At 32.9% G+C, this 16,298-nt stretch overlaps 2 protein-coding genes across 4 annotated transcripts; one reads left to right on the top strand and one right to left on the bottom strand.

Annotated features, from left to right (window-relative positions):
- The first annotated feature begins 10,863 nt into the window (after positions 1–10,863).
- On the top strand, positions 10,864–13,884 carry LOC126878855 (uncharacterized). 3 transcript variants are annotated; one of them, XM_050641754.1, is made up of 5 exons: positions 10,864–11,050; positions 12,245–12,759; positions 12,829–13,122; positions 13,186–13,567; positions 13,619–13,884. In XM_050641754.1, the coding sequence occupies exons 1-5, from the start codon at positions 11,032–11,034 to the stop codon at positions 13,786–13,788; spliced, it is 1,380 nt and encodes a 459-aa protein (XP_050497711.1). In that variant the 5' UTR covers positions 10,864–11,031; the 3' UTR covers positions 13,789–13,884. The 3 variants fall into 3 exon arrangements, with proteins under 3 accessions (XP_050497711.1, XP_050497709.1, XP_050497710.1); XM_050641752.1 differs by having other exon boundaries at positions 13,186–13,884; XM_050641753.1 differs by lacking the exon at positions 10,864–11,050 and adding an exon at positions 11,944–12,094 and having other exon boundaries at positions 13,186–13,884.
- On the bottom strand, positions 13,815–15,970 carry LOC126878854 (uncharacterized). The gene is made up of 2 exons (XM_050641751.1): positions 15,076–15,970; positions 13,815–15,025 (listed from the first exon to the last, which is right to left on the bottom strand). The coding sequence occupies exons 1-2, from the start codon at positions 15,692–15,694 to the stop codon at positions 13,815–13,817; spliced, it is 1,830 nt and encodes a 609-aa protein (XP_050497708.1). The 5' UTR covers positions 15,695–15,970.
- Between the last annotated feature and the right edge of the window lie 328 nt (positions 15,971–16,298).

Raw genomic sequence — 16,298 nt, 5'->3', positions numbered from 1 at the left:
GGAAATTACAACCATTTTTGGACGCATTAGAACTACTTGGAAAATTGGCAGAAGGTCATGAAGACACAGCTGTAACGCTAATAAAAACACGACTTACCAATAAGGCTAGGAACCTAATAACCACGGAAGATACGATTCCACGGATAGCTGAAGCACTGAATAAAGAACTAAGAGATGATAATCCGAAGAATTTAATAGCCAAATTAGCCAAGAAAAAGCAAGGGCATAGAGATGCAGCAGTGTACGCATCTGAAGTGGAAGAGTTAGCAGAACAATTAAAAGTAGCATACATAGCGGAAGGAATGCCACTGGAGTTAGCGAAGAAATATACGACGGAAACAGTAGTAACAACAATGAAACGAAACGTTAATGCAGAGAAAGCTAAGCTAATACTGGAAGCAGGTAACTTTACATCACCGCAGGAAGTAGTATCTAAATTTTTATCGATCGATACGACTGAAGAAAATGCACAAGGAAGAGTCTTAAATTATAGGACAAACTACGAGAATAGGAGAGGACAGCAGCAATACAGAAGGGGATACCATAACAAATATGACAGAGGAAGAAGAAATAACTTCGGACAACGGAACGAAGGAGAAGCAACGGACAATCAACGAAATTATTCGAACAGAGGATACAGACAATTTAACAATCAAATTACAGAGGAAACCGGAGAGGAGGATGTAACAGGAACGTAAGGTTACTAGAGATAGAGGACAGTCAAGAAGAACAAGAAAACCAGCAGTTGGGGTTTTGAATGAACAAGAAGTTGGAAGTACACAGTCAGAAATAAAATATAACATTTACAACTTCGACCTAAACCTAACGAACTTTGTACGAATGAAAACAGGAATCCTTGAAAACACAAGCACCTTTATCATAGACACAGGAGCTGATATTTCGATACTAAAATGTTCACAAGATTTTATGAAGGAACAGGTGAAACCAAACACAAAGGCGAAAATAAAAGGAGTCACTAAAGGAGAGTTGCAAACAATGGGAGAAGTTGAGACAACACTAGAAGTAAAAGGAACTCGATTCGAACACATCTTTCAATTGGTAGAACCTAACTTTCCAATTCCAACAGACGGAATCATTGGGAGAGACTTTATTTCTAACTTTCAATGTATACTGGACTACGCAAACCTTAAAATGCACATTAAAGAGGACAACGATTGTTACATTAGTACGAAAATTCTGGATAATATAGATAATGACACCATAATAATACCACCCCGATGTGAAATTTACAGAATAGTCAAAATTTTTCAAACGCTAAAGAACGACAGGATAGTGGAGCAACAAGAAATACAACCAGGAATATTCATAGCAAGAGCAATTATTTCAAGTAATAATCCATACATCAAAATTTTGAACACAACATACGAAACAGTAAATGTAGAGGCAAGCACAATCAGGACGTTGGACATTAAACTATTCAACATATATAGACTAGTCAACGACAGCAAGGATAGAAAAAAAGAATTACGAGAATCACTGAAATTAGACATACCAGAATACATACGAGATAACTTAGTATCGTTATGCGAAGAATATTCAGACATATTCGCCCTAAGGCATGATATGTTAACCTGTAACAATTTCTACGAACAGAAACTAAGAGTTAAAGACCAAACTCCGGTATATATCAAGAATTATAGGACACCTCATGCGCAAACAGAGGAATTAAATCGACAAGTACAAAAACTAAGAGACCAAGGAATCATAGAACCATCTACATCCGAGTACAACAGCCCAGTAGTACTGGTACCGAAAAAAGCTATAGATGGAGGAAAAGCATGGAGATTATGCATAGATTTTAGACAATTGAACAAGAAGATAGTTACAGACAAATTCCCATTACCAAGAATAGATTCGATATTAGATCAACTAGGAAGAGCAAAATGGTTTTCAGTTATAGACTTAATGTCAGGTTTTCATCAAATACCATTAGAAAAGTCATCGAGAAAATACACATCGTTTAGCACGGAAAACGGAGCATTTCAATTTACCAGATTACCTTTTGGATTAAATGTAAGCCCGAATAGCTTTTCAAGAATGATGTCAATAGCATTTTCAGGATTAACACCAGACAAAACATTTCTTTACATGGATGACATAGTAGTGATAGGAATATCTGAAAAACATCACCTAGACAACCTGAAAAAGACATTTGAGACATGTCGAAAATTCAATTTGAAACTTAACCCAGTAGACAAGGCGGAAACGGCGGGTTCGTTGGGAAAAATATTCCCATGAGATATTTTTGCATAATCACATTCGTGAGACGTCCCAGAATAAGGTTCAAGAAGTCGCCCATGTGAAAAGTGGGCCAATTTTTTTTTAACAATTTTTTTTTTAATCAAATTGCAAAAATCGATATTTTTGGCCCGCACTAATTTTTTTTAGGTTTTTTGGGCCATTCTGGACAAAAAAGGTCTCTTATAATTTTTCTCTAAAGTTGATCTTTTTCGAGTTATAAGCAATTTAAAATTTGAAAAACGTGAAAATGGTCATTTTTAAGACTTAATAACTCGGTTAAAAATTATTATTATGAAAGTCAGAAAGCGACTAAATCAAAGTTTAAAGTCTCCGCTACATGATCCTGAAGAAATCTGTGTCATTAATTTGCTACTAAGCTGTTATTTTTAATTAAAAACAATGAGCGGTTATATCGTATTGACGCGGTTGTAAATGTGAGTGCGAGCAAGATGCACAATTGGACTGCTGGAATGGCTTCTCTCTCGCACTCAGCATTTACAGTGGCCGCACACATGCATGGCGCTTATTATTTTTATTTAAAAATAACAGCTTAGTAATAAAATAATGACAAAAATTTCTTCAGAATCTTGTAGGGGGGGCTTTAAACTTTGATTTAGTCATATATTGACTTTCATAATAATAACTTTTAACCGAGTTATTAAGCCTTGAAAATCGTCATTTTTCGTTTTTTTCAATTTTAAATTGCTTATAAGTCGAAAACGATCAACTTTAGAGAAAAATTATAAGAGATCTTTTTTGTTCAGAATGGTCCAAAAAATTAAAGAAAAAATTGTTCGGGCCAAAAATATTGATTCTTGCAATTTGATTAAAAAAAAATTGTTAAAAAAAAATTGGCCCACTTTTCACGTGGGCGACTTCTTGAACCTTATTCTGGGATGTCTCACGAATGTGATTATGCAAAAAAATCTCATGGGAATATTTTTCCCTTCGAACCCGCCGTTTTCGCCTTGTCTACAGGAAAATGTCAATTTTTTAGAAGGGAAGTAACATATTTAGGGCATGATCTTTCTCAAGAGGGAGTATCACCCGACAAAGCGAAGTATGTAGCAATTGAACAATACCCGACACCTAAGACAGCGGAAGAAACAAAGAGATTTGTAGCATTTTGCAACTATTATAGACGTTTTATTAAAAATTTTGCGGAAATATGCAGACCACTCAACAGATTATCGAGGAAAGGAGTAGAATTTTTTTGGTCTGAGGAGTGTGAAAAAGCATTCAATAAGCTTAAATCATCTTTAATGAAGCCACCGATCCTAAAATATCCGGATTTCAACAAACAGTTTATCCTAACAACAGACGCATCCAATGAGAGTTGTTCAGCAATCCTAAGTCAAGATTACAACGGAATAGACCTACCTATAGCATATGCATCAAGAAGTTTTAGTAAAGGAGAAGGCAATAAACCTATAATCTTTAAGGAATTATTAGCGATCCATTGGGGAATTAATTATTTTAAATGTTATCTATATGGAGCACCAACATTCAAAGTAAAAACAGACCATAAACCTTTGACACACCTATTTGCAATGAAAGAACCAACCTCAAAACTCACGAGGATCAGATTAGACCTAGAAGAATATGACTTCGAGATAGAATATATAACAGGGAAAAGTAACTACGCAGACAGCCTTTCAAGAATAACATTGCATCAACTAAAGAACCTATACATAGACAACACCCATATACTAGCTATAACAAGAGCTCAAGCAAGAGAAAAGGAGAAAGAAGCAAGACAAACAAAGGCTGAAAGTGAACTCGCACTACAGCCAGAAGCCACCAAACAGACAGTAAGGAAGGTACTAAATAATTTAGAGGCGCATAGACTACCAATTTTGTCCTTTGGAGCAGAACTAATCTCACCAAGACTGAGCATTAGGGCCAAAAACAAAATAAAATGCAGCAAAAGCATAGCCACAGGATTGGATCATTTCGATTTAAACCAAGCGTTGGCACAGCTTGATAAGCTGGCGGTAGAGAATGCAGTACGTAAAGTAAAGATATACGTAAATGATATTATTTTTAAATTGTGCACAATTGATGAATTTATTAAAGAAGGAAATAAAAAAATGAAGAATATAGAAATATACCTATGTGAAGTACCAGAAACAATAAAAGATGACAAAGAAAAACACAGATTAATAGAAGAATACCATAATCACCCGATGTTCGGAGGATACGTAGGGAATAATAGACTAATAAAGAAGCTAAAGGCAAGATTCCGATGGAAAAATTTGGAAAAAGACGTAAGAAAATACGTTAAACAATGCCACAAATGTCAAATTAACAAACCGAAAAGAACACATGTCGAAGAGTTCGTGATATCGGACACATCTTCCAAACCATGGGACATAGTATACATAGATACAATAGGTCCATTCACTAGAAGTAATGAAGGTAATAGATACTGTATCACAATGTTGTGTGAACTGACAAAATACGCGGTCAGCATACCAGTGTGCAATAAAGAAGCAGAGACAATAGCACAAGGAATCTTTGATCATTTCATACCAACATACGGACTCATGAAGCAAATAAGAACAGACCAAGGCACAGAGTATAAGAACGAAGTAATGCAGGAATTAACAAAGCTATTAAAAATAGAGCACAACTTTTCAACGGCACACCACCCACAGTCCATTGGAAGTTGCGAAAAACTACACAGAACGTTGAACGAGTATGTAAGAGCATTCATAGACGAAGACAGAGAAAATTGGGATGTGTGTTGCAGAATGTTCACATACTGCTACAATACAACCCCTAACGCGTATCATGGATACACACCGTTCGAACTGTTATATGGCAGGAAGGTTAACCTACTGGAAGACCTTACACAGGAGATTCAACCATGTTACAATATAGATGCCTACTACAATGAGTTACGATACAAACTACAAAGCGCACACGAGAGAGCTAGAACCTTCTTATTAAAAAACAAAAAAGAGCGGCAAGAAAAGAATAAGCTCAAAGCAACACCTCAACACTTTAAAATAGGAGACCTGGTCCTGGTAAAAAGGGAAGAGAATGGTAAGTTTGATAATCTTTATATGTAGGCCCCTTCACAATAACAGAAGTAAATAACGTTAATTGTAAAATCAGAATAGAAAACAATAAAATCAAGGAAATACATAAGAATAGATTATATGCTTACAATCCGAAAACACAGTGAGTGACAAGTGTAATGAAACAATGTTGTTAAACGAACATTTTTATTTTTATTTATGTATTTACGTAGTTTTAGGAAAGTTTTTATATAAAATAAATTTTTTTTGTATTGATTACAACACAGTATTGGTTGGTAGCACTACTTGCAAAATTTTCTTCCCCGTAGTCAGAAAATTCTTAGGAGGGAAAGGTGTACAAGAATTCATCTGTACTTATTAGATATCTTTTAAAACACCCTTTAATTATCTACGTTAATTTCTTTCAATTATTTAAATGTTATCATAAACAAATATCTTTCGTTACATAAATATTATTGACCTAGATTGTGAGGAGTAGTTATACATACAGTCACGGTCGGTGTTTACTATAAACACCTTTCAGGGTCGCCGCTGACTCGGCACTTTCAAATATACTTATACAATCAAAACATAGTAAGGGAATCCACATTCCACATCTTTTCATATTCAAATAGTATCATCTCCACTCCGCGAGACGACGTCGCGTAGCTTGCTACCAGCTTATACTCATGCAAGTATAATAAAACAACTTAAGCAGTGATACGACTATTAATCATTCCACCCCTCGGATAAGGGTTAACCACCCTTACCGGGAGAAGATGGTCCTAGTAACCCTGGACCATTATAACCGCATAGTTTTAGAAATATTGATGAAAAACGTAAAAAACTACGAATTCGCCGATTTCTCCCCCCCCCCCCCCAAACCCGACGCTCAAAATGGTGTGACTTTTTTCTGAACATTATGTGGAGCATATAGAACAATTTGGTGTTGGAGGATAACTTTCATTTCGGATGTCTGGGTTATGCCATCTTTTGGATCAATTGTATCATACTAGAAGCTTTGCGCTTTAAAAATATTCGATTCTAAGATATGTATATCTTATTTCTCACAGGTTTCGGCCGAAATAAAAACAGTTTTATATCCTAACTTGACCATGTGTGGACAGTTATAGTTGGAATTGGATAATTAAGCTGTTTCGTTGCTGGATTTATGTTTCCTAACATTAATAAAAGCCTTTGTGGTCCCACAAATTCTTATGCTCTCATTTAGTTCAGTTTCTCAGTCAATTATTAGCCACCCTCAGAGCTAGTCGCTCGCGTTTTTAGCTCAACTCAGAATGTATTCTCTCGAATGATTACATTCTCACTTCACGGCTCGCATTTTCTTGTTACACATTACACGGTTATTCACGTGAATTATTTCTCCCACTCCTTATTACTCACATACTTTACTCTCTAATCGCGGTTCACTTTACTTTCAATTCTACATAGCAAATGTATGTAGCTATGTTTTTGTAGTTAACCCAGTAATAATTATATTGTACAGTGATTGTAAATAGCGATTGTGTTAAATAATAATAGCTATATGTATAAGAAGGGAGGAACCCACATAACAATGATGTTCGTATCATGTTCTAAGCATATACTACCAACATTCGTCGGAGTATATTCTTTTTAGTACAAGCATAGCATGTACCTTAAAAAACATTCTAAATTTCATGTTCTTTGCATATACTTTAAAGTATATTCTCGTACCGAATATACTGAGTACATTCGTGTACGTAGTAACTCGGAATATTCGTAAAAGTTTATTCTTAGAATATTATACATTTATCGAATATTCTTAGCACATACTTATAAGTACATTCTTAACACATACTTATAAGTAGATACTTTTAAAATATCTTAAAAATAATATGTATGTATAGGAAGTATTTGTTTTCAAAACAATGGAATGGACAAACATGGGAATAAACATAAATGAAAAGAAACTAAACCACCTAAGATATGCAGACGATGTAGTAGTCATAGCATCAAGTTTTGAAGAACTACAAACCATGCTAACCGAACTAGCAAATGAATCCGAACAAATAGGTCTAAAAATGAATTTTGCCAAAACAAAAACAATGACAAACACACAAGACAATAGAAACGTAATACTAAACGACACCACAATAGAAGCGGTTAATGATTATATATATTTGGGACAGATTATAAAAACAAATAAGGAAAACCAAACAGCGGAGGTAAAAAGAAGGGTCAGATTGGCCTGGGCAGGATTTGGAAAATTAAAATGGGTCCTAAAGAATAAAAAAATACAACAATACTTAAAAACAAGAGTGTTTGACCAGTGCATACTCCCGATTCTCACATACGCATGCCAAACATGGACCTTGACCAAGGCAAACATGGATAAAATAATAAAGACACAAAGAGCCATGGAGAGAGCAATGTTAGGAGTAAAATTGACAGACAAAAAGCAAAACAACTGGGTCAGAAATAGAACAAAAGTCAAAGACGCAGGTCAACATATAACCAGGCTAAAATGGAGCTTCGCAGGTCATAACGCTAGACAAACGGACAATAGGTGGAATAGCACGATACAACAATGGAGACCATGGACAGGAAAGAGAGCAAGAGGACGACCCCAGATGAGATGGGGAGACGACATTAAAAAGATAGGAGGAACGCACTGAAAACAGAAAGCACTAAACAGAAGCGAATGGAGGAAACTGGGGGAAGCCTATGTTCAGAATTGGACGAATTAAAGGGCAAAAGAAGAAGAAGAAGATAGGAAGTATCATATTAGCCTTATAGATTATCAACTTCGTTATATTTTAGAATAATTAATAAAATTCATCTATGTAGGTAGTATTGGACGAATTTCATTTCAAAATTGTTGTATGGTAAAAAAGTTTAAACATTAATTGTATTAACGTTTATTATTAAAAATTCGTTTTCATAATTGAAATAACTTTACCATTTCGAGTTTATCACGAGTATTTTTACATTGTTGGAATTTGAATTTAGGTACATTCAATTCAATACGGGAGGCTGTGATACGGGCCATTCCAGAACCAAAGCATGCCAAAACCCACAACAGTGTTGCCAACCGCTGAGTAAGCTTTTCCCCTCAACTTACCTTAAAAATTCCCACTTTTATGAAAAAATTCCCTCCTTGTTTACAAAATCGGAGAAGATAAGTTGAATAATATTCAAATATTTTGATTTTTTTAAAATATTTTACAATTTGGACTGTAGCAAAAATTCTCTTTTGAGTAAACTTTTTCCCTTTTTTCATTTTTTATATTGAAAATTCCCTCAAAAAGGAAAATTTCCCTCCGGTTGGCAACACTGGCCCACAACCAAAGACTTTGGTGTTGCCAACCATCGAGTAAGCTTTTTCCGTCAACCTTAAAAATTCCCACTTTTATCAAAAATTCCCTCCTGTTTACAAAATCTGAGAAGATATGTTTAATTATTTTCAGATATTTTGATTTTTTTTAATATTTAATAATTTGGACTGGAACAAAAATTCCCTTTTGAGTTAACTTTTCCCTTTATCACCTTTTGTGTTAAAAATTCCCGCAAAAAGTGAAATTTCCCTCCGTTTGGCAACACTCACCGGTGCACTGTTGTTATTCCACTTCCACAATACATATCCCCCTAACCCCGTCTTGTCTTATTCTGACCATTTCTTACCTGAATGGATCAGGGGATCAGGGTAGGAAACAACGGTATTAAATCGAAAATATGTATCTATCTATGCAGTGTGGCAGTGTTAAGGTGATACAGTAGCGATCAACAGGTAGCCAAAACGCGTTCCAAGATTGCGGCTGTAATTTTGAATATTTTTTCGAGAAATTTGGCACACGTATTCGAAATATAATAAAGAATGGCGGTACAGAGCCCAATTTGAAAAATATATTAATATGTGGAAATTACTCTGTAATTAAATACAATATTAAAAAAACGAGCCTGTACCGCCATTAATAAGAACAAAAAAATACACTTTCTTCAAATAAACTTTTTTATCCGATGCCTAGATTTTGTGTCATTTTGGAACTACTAAAATTTTTTATTTCATTAGTAGTTCCAAAATGACACAAAATCTAGGCATCGGATAAAAAAGTTTATTTGAAGAAAGTGTATTTTTTTGTTCTTCTTAATGGCGGTACAGGCTCGTTTTTTAAATATTGTATTTAATTACAGAGTAATTTCCACATATTAATATATTGTTCAAATTGGGCTCTGTACCGCCATTCTTTATTACATTACGAATACGTATGCCAAATATCTCGAAAAAAAATTCAAAATTACAGCCGCAATCTTGGAACGCGTTTTCGCTACCTGTTGATCGCTACTGTTTCCTCTTAAGGATGAAGACGAATGATAATAAAGTACTAGTAATAATCTATTTTGGTAACTCAATATTATTTAATAAATACATATAAGTAAGTACATATAAGTATATAAATTTTAGTTACTCATTACATAGTTTAGTTTAGCTAAATATTATAATATAATAGTTTATATAGATAACTAAAATTTATAAATATGTACTTACTTTTTAAGTAATATTGCAGAATGTAGGTACTAACTACATTCACATTTGCCATTAAAATATGTAAATATAATAGGTATTTGGTAGAACCAGTAGAACCTAATGTTGAGATTAGGTGATGCTGAAAACATACTTCTGAGCAATATAGCACTTGATCATAGGCGTAACCAGGGGGGGGTTTTGGGGGTTGTAACCCCCCCCCCCCATTGGGATGTACTTTCAGCTCTATACGCTTAACATCATATCCCTCAGATATTTCCAGTAGTTGTAACCCCCCCCTTTCAGGTAGATGTAACCCCCCCCTTACCCAACAAACATTTTAAGTTGATTTAACGTTTCATCAGCTAATTTTAGAAGCTTGCATGTTGAACAAAGGTAGTCGATTAGTTTGTTTATGCATCTGTTCAGATTCTAAACAGGCGAAAAAGGAGAAGATAATCAGCTTAAAGCTGAATAAAGTAGCATTTATTAGCGCTTCTTCAACTTTTATATGGCTATTCATATTGCTACTGTACCACTTCTGCAAAATGAAGAAATACTTATTCAGTTTCTAAACAGCTTTACTTTCAGCCTTTGTTCAGCTGCTTTTGACCAATTTTCACGTGTTATATAATTTGTTTCCTTGCTGAAAAGTAGCTTTTGCAGATATTATACAGTCTATTTTTCAACTCTTCTTCAGCTTTTTATAAATAAAACAAAAATGTTTTTTTTTATATATTTATTACGATTTATTATCGACATTAGCTTTCTTTTAACTTCAATTTCACACTTATTTTATTATTTTATTTAAAATCGTAATACTTACTTTTTTTATTTTATAGTGTCTTCTGTGCGATTTGAACCTGCTATCTCTCGATCCATATATCACTGCCTATCCCACTGAGCTAATCTGGCACTTACCAAAAATGTGTATTTTATTGTATAAATGAAATGCTTTGGAAGCTGAACAACAGCTGAAATAAATTTGAAGAAGCGCTGTTTATTTGTCGAACAAAAGCTGAAAATAATTATCGGAATTTTAGTTGAATAACTTCTGAATACTTGCTGCAAAAGTAAACAACGCCACATTCACTAAATTTTAGCTGAATTGAGATTGATTATTAGCAGAACAAAACACTCCTGGGATTTACCGCGAAAATACTGTCTTGTCTGTAAACGGAGATCAAAATTTATTTGTTTTTCCTATTTTTATAGTGATTTTTGCGTAAGTTTTAAGTCAAAATGAATAGGTGTAATCCAGGTAAGTACGTTGTTTATTATTTATTCTTTAAGTATACAAAGTGTTTGTAAAAATGGATATTAATAATTATCAATATATATACATTTAAAAAAAGTTAGGTTAATTATTTTTTACATTTAGTATTAAACTTATTAAATTATGAAATATTTTGGTCTTAAATAATTAGAATAAACCTGGGATATATTTATTTATATAAGGAGACTGATATTAACAAACTACTAATAAAGTTGGATTTATAGTTTGACGTAGCGTAGACGTAGACGCAACGGAGACGCACTGGAAAAGATCAACACCGAATTTTGTGTACTCGTGTTTATAGATGAACGCAAGCGCCTGACGGAACGTAAGAGAAACGTAACATAACATAAGAGATGACCAACTTTCATCTTTTACAGTGCGTTTCTTCCGTCTGACCAATCATAAGGCAGAATTTTGTTCTGTCACTCAAAGTGGACCCGCCCCGCCCCTCATTCCTTGTGTTGTGTAAAAAGTTGATTGTCAACATATTCGAATTTTGTTAATTATTTGTTAATACAATGGATGTTAAGTTATTAATTTAATAAAAATATATCATAGAGTCATTTCAATATTTCAGATAAATATGAGTTGTTTATTAGCCTAATTCGTGGTTATCCACACATATTATACGATAGGTAAATCCAATAAACATTTAAAGACCAGGAAATGAAACAAAATAGTTGGAAATCCCACGGCATGCGGCACCAAAGAGCATACTTTCGTTTATTTCCTAATCCATGTAACACACAAAACATAAATATAATAAATAATAGTATAAGTATAAATAAATAAACACAAAGTTTGTTTACTGTTCGTATAATTTATAGGCTATGTTGTTGAATTAGAATTAAGTCATTGTTTACTCTTTCTACTCACGCGCAAAAATTCCGCTACGTCGATCTATAAATTGACATAATATTTTCTTCCGTCTCCAGTCCGTTTCTTACGTCTACGTTGCGTCTACGTCTACGCTACGTCAAACTATAAATCCAACTTTAGTTACAAATCTTCTAATTAAAATAATGGGTAAATAAAAAGTATACTTTTATTATTATAAGAACGTAATATGAGTTGCCTATGCATTGGATGAAATTTAAAACTTCTTTTTTTCTACTTATGTACCTATGTAATATTGTAGTTAATATTTGAAATTTTAATTAGTTTAATTTATTACAGAACCCCATTTTAAAATCGTTGAGACGATAGAAGCTGGAAGGTCGGTCTTAACTGTTGTTCCACACAAGTGGATAAAAAACAAAATTTTATTTTGGCCACCAAAAAACGTGAAAAATCTGATAAAGGATGTCAATTCTACTCCAGACATTACGTGGAATAAAATAATATGTCGCATCAAAAGAAATTATTATAAAAATCGCATTGCAGCTGAAACTGAACTTTTAGAAATGTCGGGAGGTTCGGCAACGTCTTCAACTGATTCCGAGGTTTTAGGAGAAATGAAAGAAAAAAATAAAGTAAGAAACACAAAAAAGGTCACTAGTCAACAAAATTTTGAAACTCTGTTTGCATCATCATCGTCAAAATTTTGTTCGTTTCAACCAATCATACCGGAAGAAACTCCTGAGCCTGTTGTTGAAAGCGAAAATATAATTTTGGAAACCAATTTTTCGGATGAGGCAATTATTTCTCCTGAAGCAATTGCAAATGCGCAGTTTTTAAATGTCATCGAACAGGTAAGTTTTTATTGGAAACATTTAAAATTATTACTTTAATTACTTTTTTTTTGCACCCTTAATTATAAGCCTTTGATTGGAGAAGAAAGTAAAAACGACATTATTAACAAGTTGAATGACATTGAGCAAAAATTTAATCAGTTTAAAAATGATATAACAGAGAGCGTAAAAGATATGTTGGTGAAGGCAGTTGCGGCAATTAAATCAGATTTTGATGCCAAATTATTGTCAGCAATGCAGAATTTTAAAAACAATCATCAGGATGATGACAATATTCAATTTGAATTTCATGCCGTTTCAACCTCACAGGAGTTAAGTCAATTAGAGGATAATCTCAAAGATCCAAATTATGAAAAGAAAGTAGTAAGTTATATTATTTCAGTTTTCATTTAATCTTTTAAATTTAATGTTGATACTGTTTTCTAGAGAAATTATTTTAAAAAAATTATTGGTAATACTCCTGATACTAGTAATGGTTTGGATACCTGCTATAGTATTGTAGATTATTTTTTTGAGAAAAAATTTATGGTGCAGTGTTCGTGGACGGGAGGAAGTAGAAGCAACACTGAAAAATGTTGTATTAAAAATTGCAAAAATATTTTAGAAGTGTTTTTTACAATAGTCCAAAGTTCCAATAAAGATTTTTCGAAGGCTTTGTTGAAAAAATTTATAATTGGAATTACAAGAAATGCAAAGAAGCGTAGTTTAACTGGAGGCATCCGCCAATCTTCAATACATAGAAGAAAAAAATCAATGGTTAAAAAACAACGTTTAAGTGGAAACAGAAAAGGTGTTGCTCAAAGACAAGGTAAAGGTACCTATATTAAAAAAATGTATAACATAAAAATTATTATTTCAGGCGAAAATGAAATTTTTTATGAAAATGAGCAATCATTTAATGAAGAAAAAGAATATGATGAAGATAACGATGAATATGGTATGGAAGAATATGAAGCTGACGGTGAAGATGCTATAATAGAACATGACGAGGTTGAAGAGGAAGATAATAATGATACAGACACGGACTAAAAGAACATTTTTATTAAAAAAACTTTTTAATTTACATTCAAGTTTTGTTTATTTTTAATAGTGTGTAGAAGAGGAATAAAAACAATTTTACTTTCATTGTATTTTATAACAACCATTTTACAAACAACATTCTCTAGCAAATAAAGTTTCATATTATTTAAATTTGTAATGTTGCAAATATATATGTGTAAATTTGATGATCGAATGGGATAACTAAAGAAATCTTCTTTTTTCTTAACAGATTTTCCATGTATGAATATTTTACCACCTTTTTCTGATGCAGAATTCATTTGAACAATGTCATTGTCATTTGTTAAAAACCATGAATTTTTGAAAACATTACTTAAACAAAAATTATGAGAATAAATGTAGCACTTGATAACATTCCCCCTTTTCTTAATTTCTGGCTGTAAACTTGTCTTTTTTGTATCATTGCTCAATATTAAATTTCTTTCGCCAATTCTATTAACAATTTGCTGCAAACTGTTATTTCCTTGGCGCAATAATTTTTTTAGTTGAAATAATGTATTCTCAAATGGGTACGTAGATATTGTAAAAAGTTGTCCAAATCTATTAACATCATCAACCACATGTTCTAAGTTATGAATGTTGCTTGTAATAAATTGTACGCCATAAATAATCTTAAAATCATCTATATATTTTTCAAACATTAATTGGGCAACCGAACGATTTTCAGCATACATGTCAGAAGAACATATTCTAACAGCAACAAAAAGAAGTAAAAAATGTTTATAAACGTCAGTGTTCAACACATCTTTTAAAATAACAATTCCAATATAATTAAGAAAATTGCGCCATTCTACTCCTTTCCAGTATGCCAGGCAATCTAATCCTCTTGTGGAACGATGAATTTCAGATGGAAGTTTCACAGATATTAAATGTTTGGAGATCCTCTCAATATCACGAGCACATAGCTTACTTGAGAAACCCATAGAACCATCTTTCCATCCTGTTAGACAACGCTTCATCACACCTAGCTCTAAAAGATGTAGTTCATCTGCTACTATAAAATCCTGCACCATGTCAACTTCGGAAATTTTCAAAATTGGTGACTCTTGCCCTTTATGGTGCTTACCATAATGTTTACTTCTGAATTTTGCATCAGTTCTAAGAGGACATTTTATATCAGGAAATACAACAGTTCGAGAAAGATAAGAATATTCGCCTTCAGTAGTGCATTTAAGGCATCCATTAATCCCATTGAAATTGACTACACCTGTAAAATAAACTAGTCAATTTAAGCAATAATTAAAAAAAAACAGATACCTTTAATAAATGCCCGTGCAGGTGAATCGCAGATAAAGCATCTAATTTTTATGTGAATCATATGCCCATTAACACAGAGTCCATTTGATTGCAGCCGCTTAACATCCTCAACAAAAGGCTCCAAAAATTCATTTATATCTAGAGGCTTGTTATTTCCATGGAAAATGCCAACAATCATAGGTTGTATATCAGGCATTTCATATATGCTACATAAAATTGGCCAAAACTGACGTTTGGAACTTTTATATATTGGCAACCCATCTATATTTACATTGAGCTGTATTAACATGTCTTTTGACAAGTTTTTAAAAGTGTTCGTTAGACAAACGTCAAGACCTTGATGCCAATATTCTCCACCCTGTATAACTTTACAACTTTTTTTCGTATTTTTTGGCGTTTTTAATAATGTTCTAGCATCGATAAATAAACTAGAATCATACTGTCTCTTGATTATTTGTAGGAGATCTTTTAGAGCTGCATGTGTAATATTATGTCGGATTGCCCAATTTCCTAATTCGGTACTTGAACAAGGCAATAATTGCGTTTCAGTATCTTCTGTTTTAAAAATGTCTTCATCAATAAACTGGTCACCATCATCTGATGTTTCACTGGTTTCCATTAGATTATCGTCAAGATCACTTGATGTGCTAGAAATACACTCCTGTTCTTTAGAACCTATGTAACAAATTATTTTTTATTTAAAATATACTCACAAAATTAAAACAAAATTACCTGATCCTGATGCTGTGTCGTTAGCTTTTGAATGAGAAGAAACACTACTTGGTGCATATAGATTTTTTAAAAACTCTTCATAATTTGAACGGTTTACCTTTAATTTTCGGTAATAATGGCCAGATTTTTTTATTTTTTTAAAATTTTGAATTGATTTTTTATCCATATTTTTTAAATATTAAGTAAAGCAGAGTGTATATCTTTTATCTAAATAATTAAAATTATATAGCAAATATAAGCAATTGTATAATACTTAATAATCATCAGCTGCAGAAGCCATTTTTCATCGAACTTAAGTATACACCTTTTGCAACGAATATGAACGATTTAATTAAATTAAAGCTCCTTTTCAGCTTTATATCAGCTTTTATAAAGTTGCTGATTAAAAGTACTTACAAAAGTTCTGGACAAGCACTATTTCAGCCCAGAATATAACTGAATAGAGAAGGTTGAATAATGTATTATGAACTGACTTAAATAGCGCTTCCCCA

The sequence above is a fragment of the Diabrotica virgifera genome, chromosome 1 (assembly GCF_917563875.1).
Source record: "Diabrotica virgifera virgifera chromosome 1, PGI_DIABVI_V3a".
In the NCBI taxonomy this organism is placed as follows: Eukaryota; Metazoa; Arthropoda; class Insecta; order Coleoptera; family Chrysomelidae; genus Diabrotica; species Diabrotica virgifera.
Note: the sequence above shows the minus strand (reverse complement) of the source record. Positions and strands in the feature narration are given on the sequence as shown.

What these genes read in the sequence shown, in the direction of transcription:
- LOC126878854 (XM_050641751.1), bottom strand. Translation starts at nt 15,694, where the DNA reads ATGGAAACCAGTGAAACATCAGATGATGGTGACCAGTTTATTGATGAA. An exon ending in TGCACGGGCATTTATTAAAG is followed by an intron (nt 15,026 to 15,075) that starts GTATCTGTTTTT and finishes TTTATTTTACAG; the next exon opens with GTGTAGTCAATTTCAATGGG.
- LOC126878855 (XM_050641752.1), top strand. An exon ending in TTTTAAATGTCATCGAACAG is followed by an intron (nt 12,760 to 12,828) that starts GTAAGTTTTTAT and finishes CTTAATTATAAG; the next exon opens with CCTTTGATTGGAGAAGAAAG. An exon ending in CAAATTATGAAAAGAAAGTA is followed by an intron (nt 13,123 to 13,185) that starts GTAAGTTATATT and finishes ACTGTTTTCTAG; the next exon opens with AGAAATTATTTTAAAAAAAT.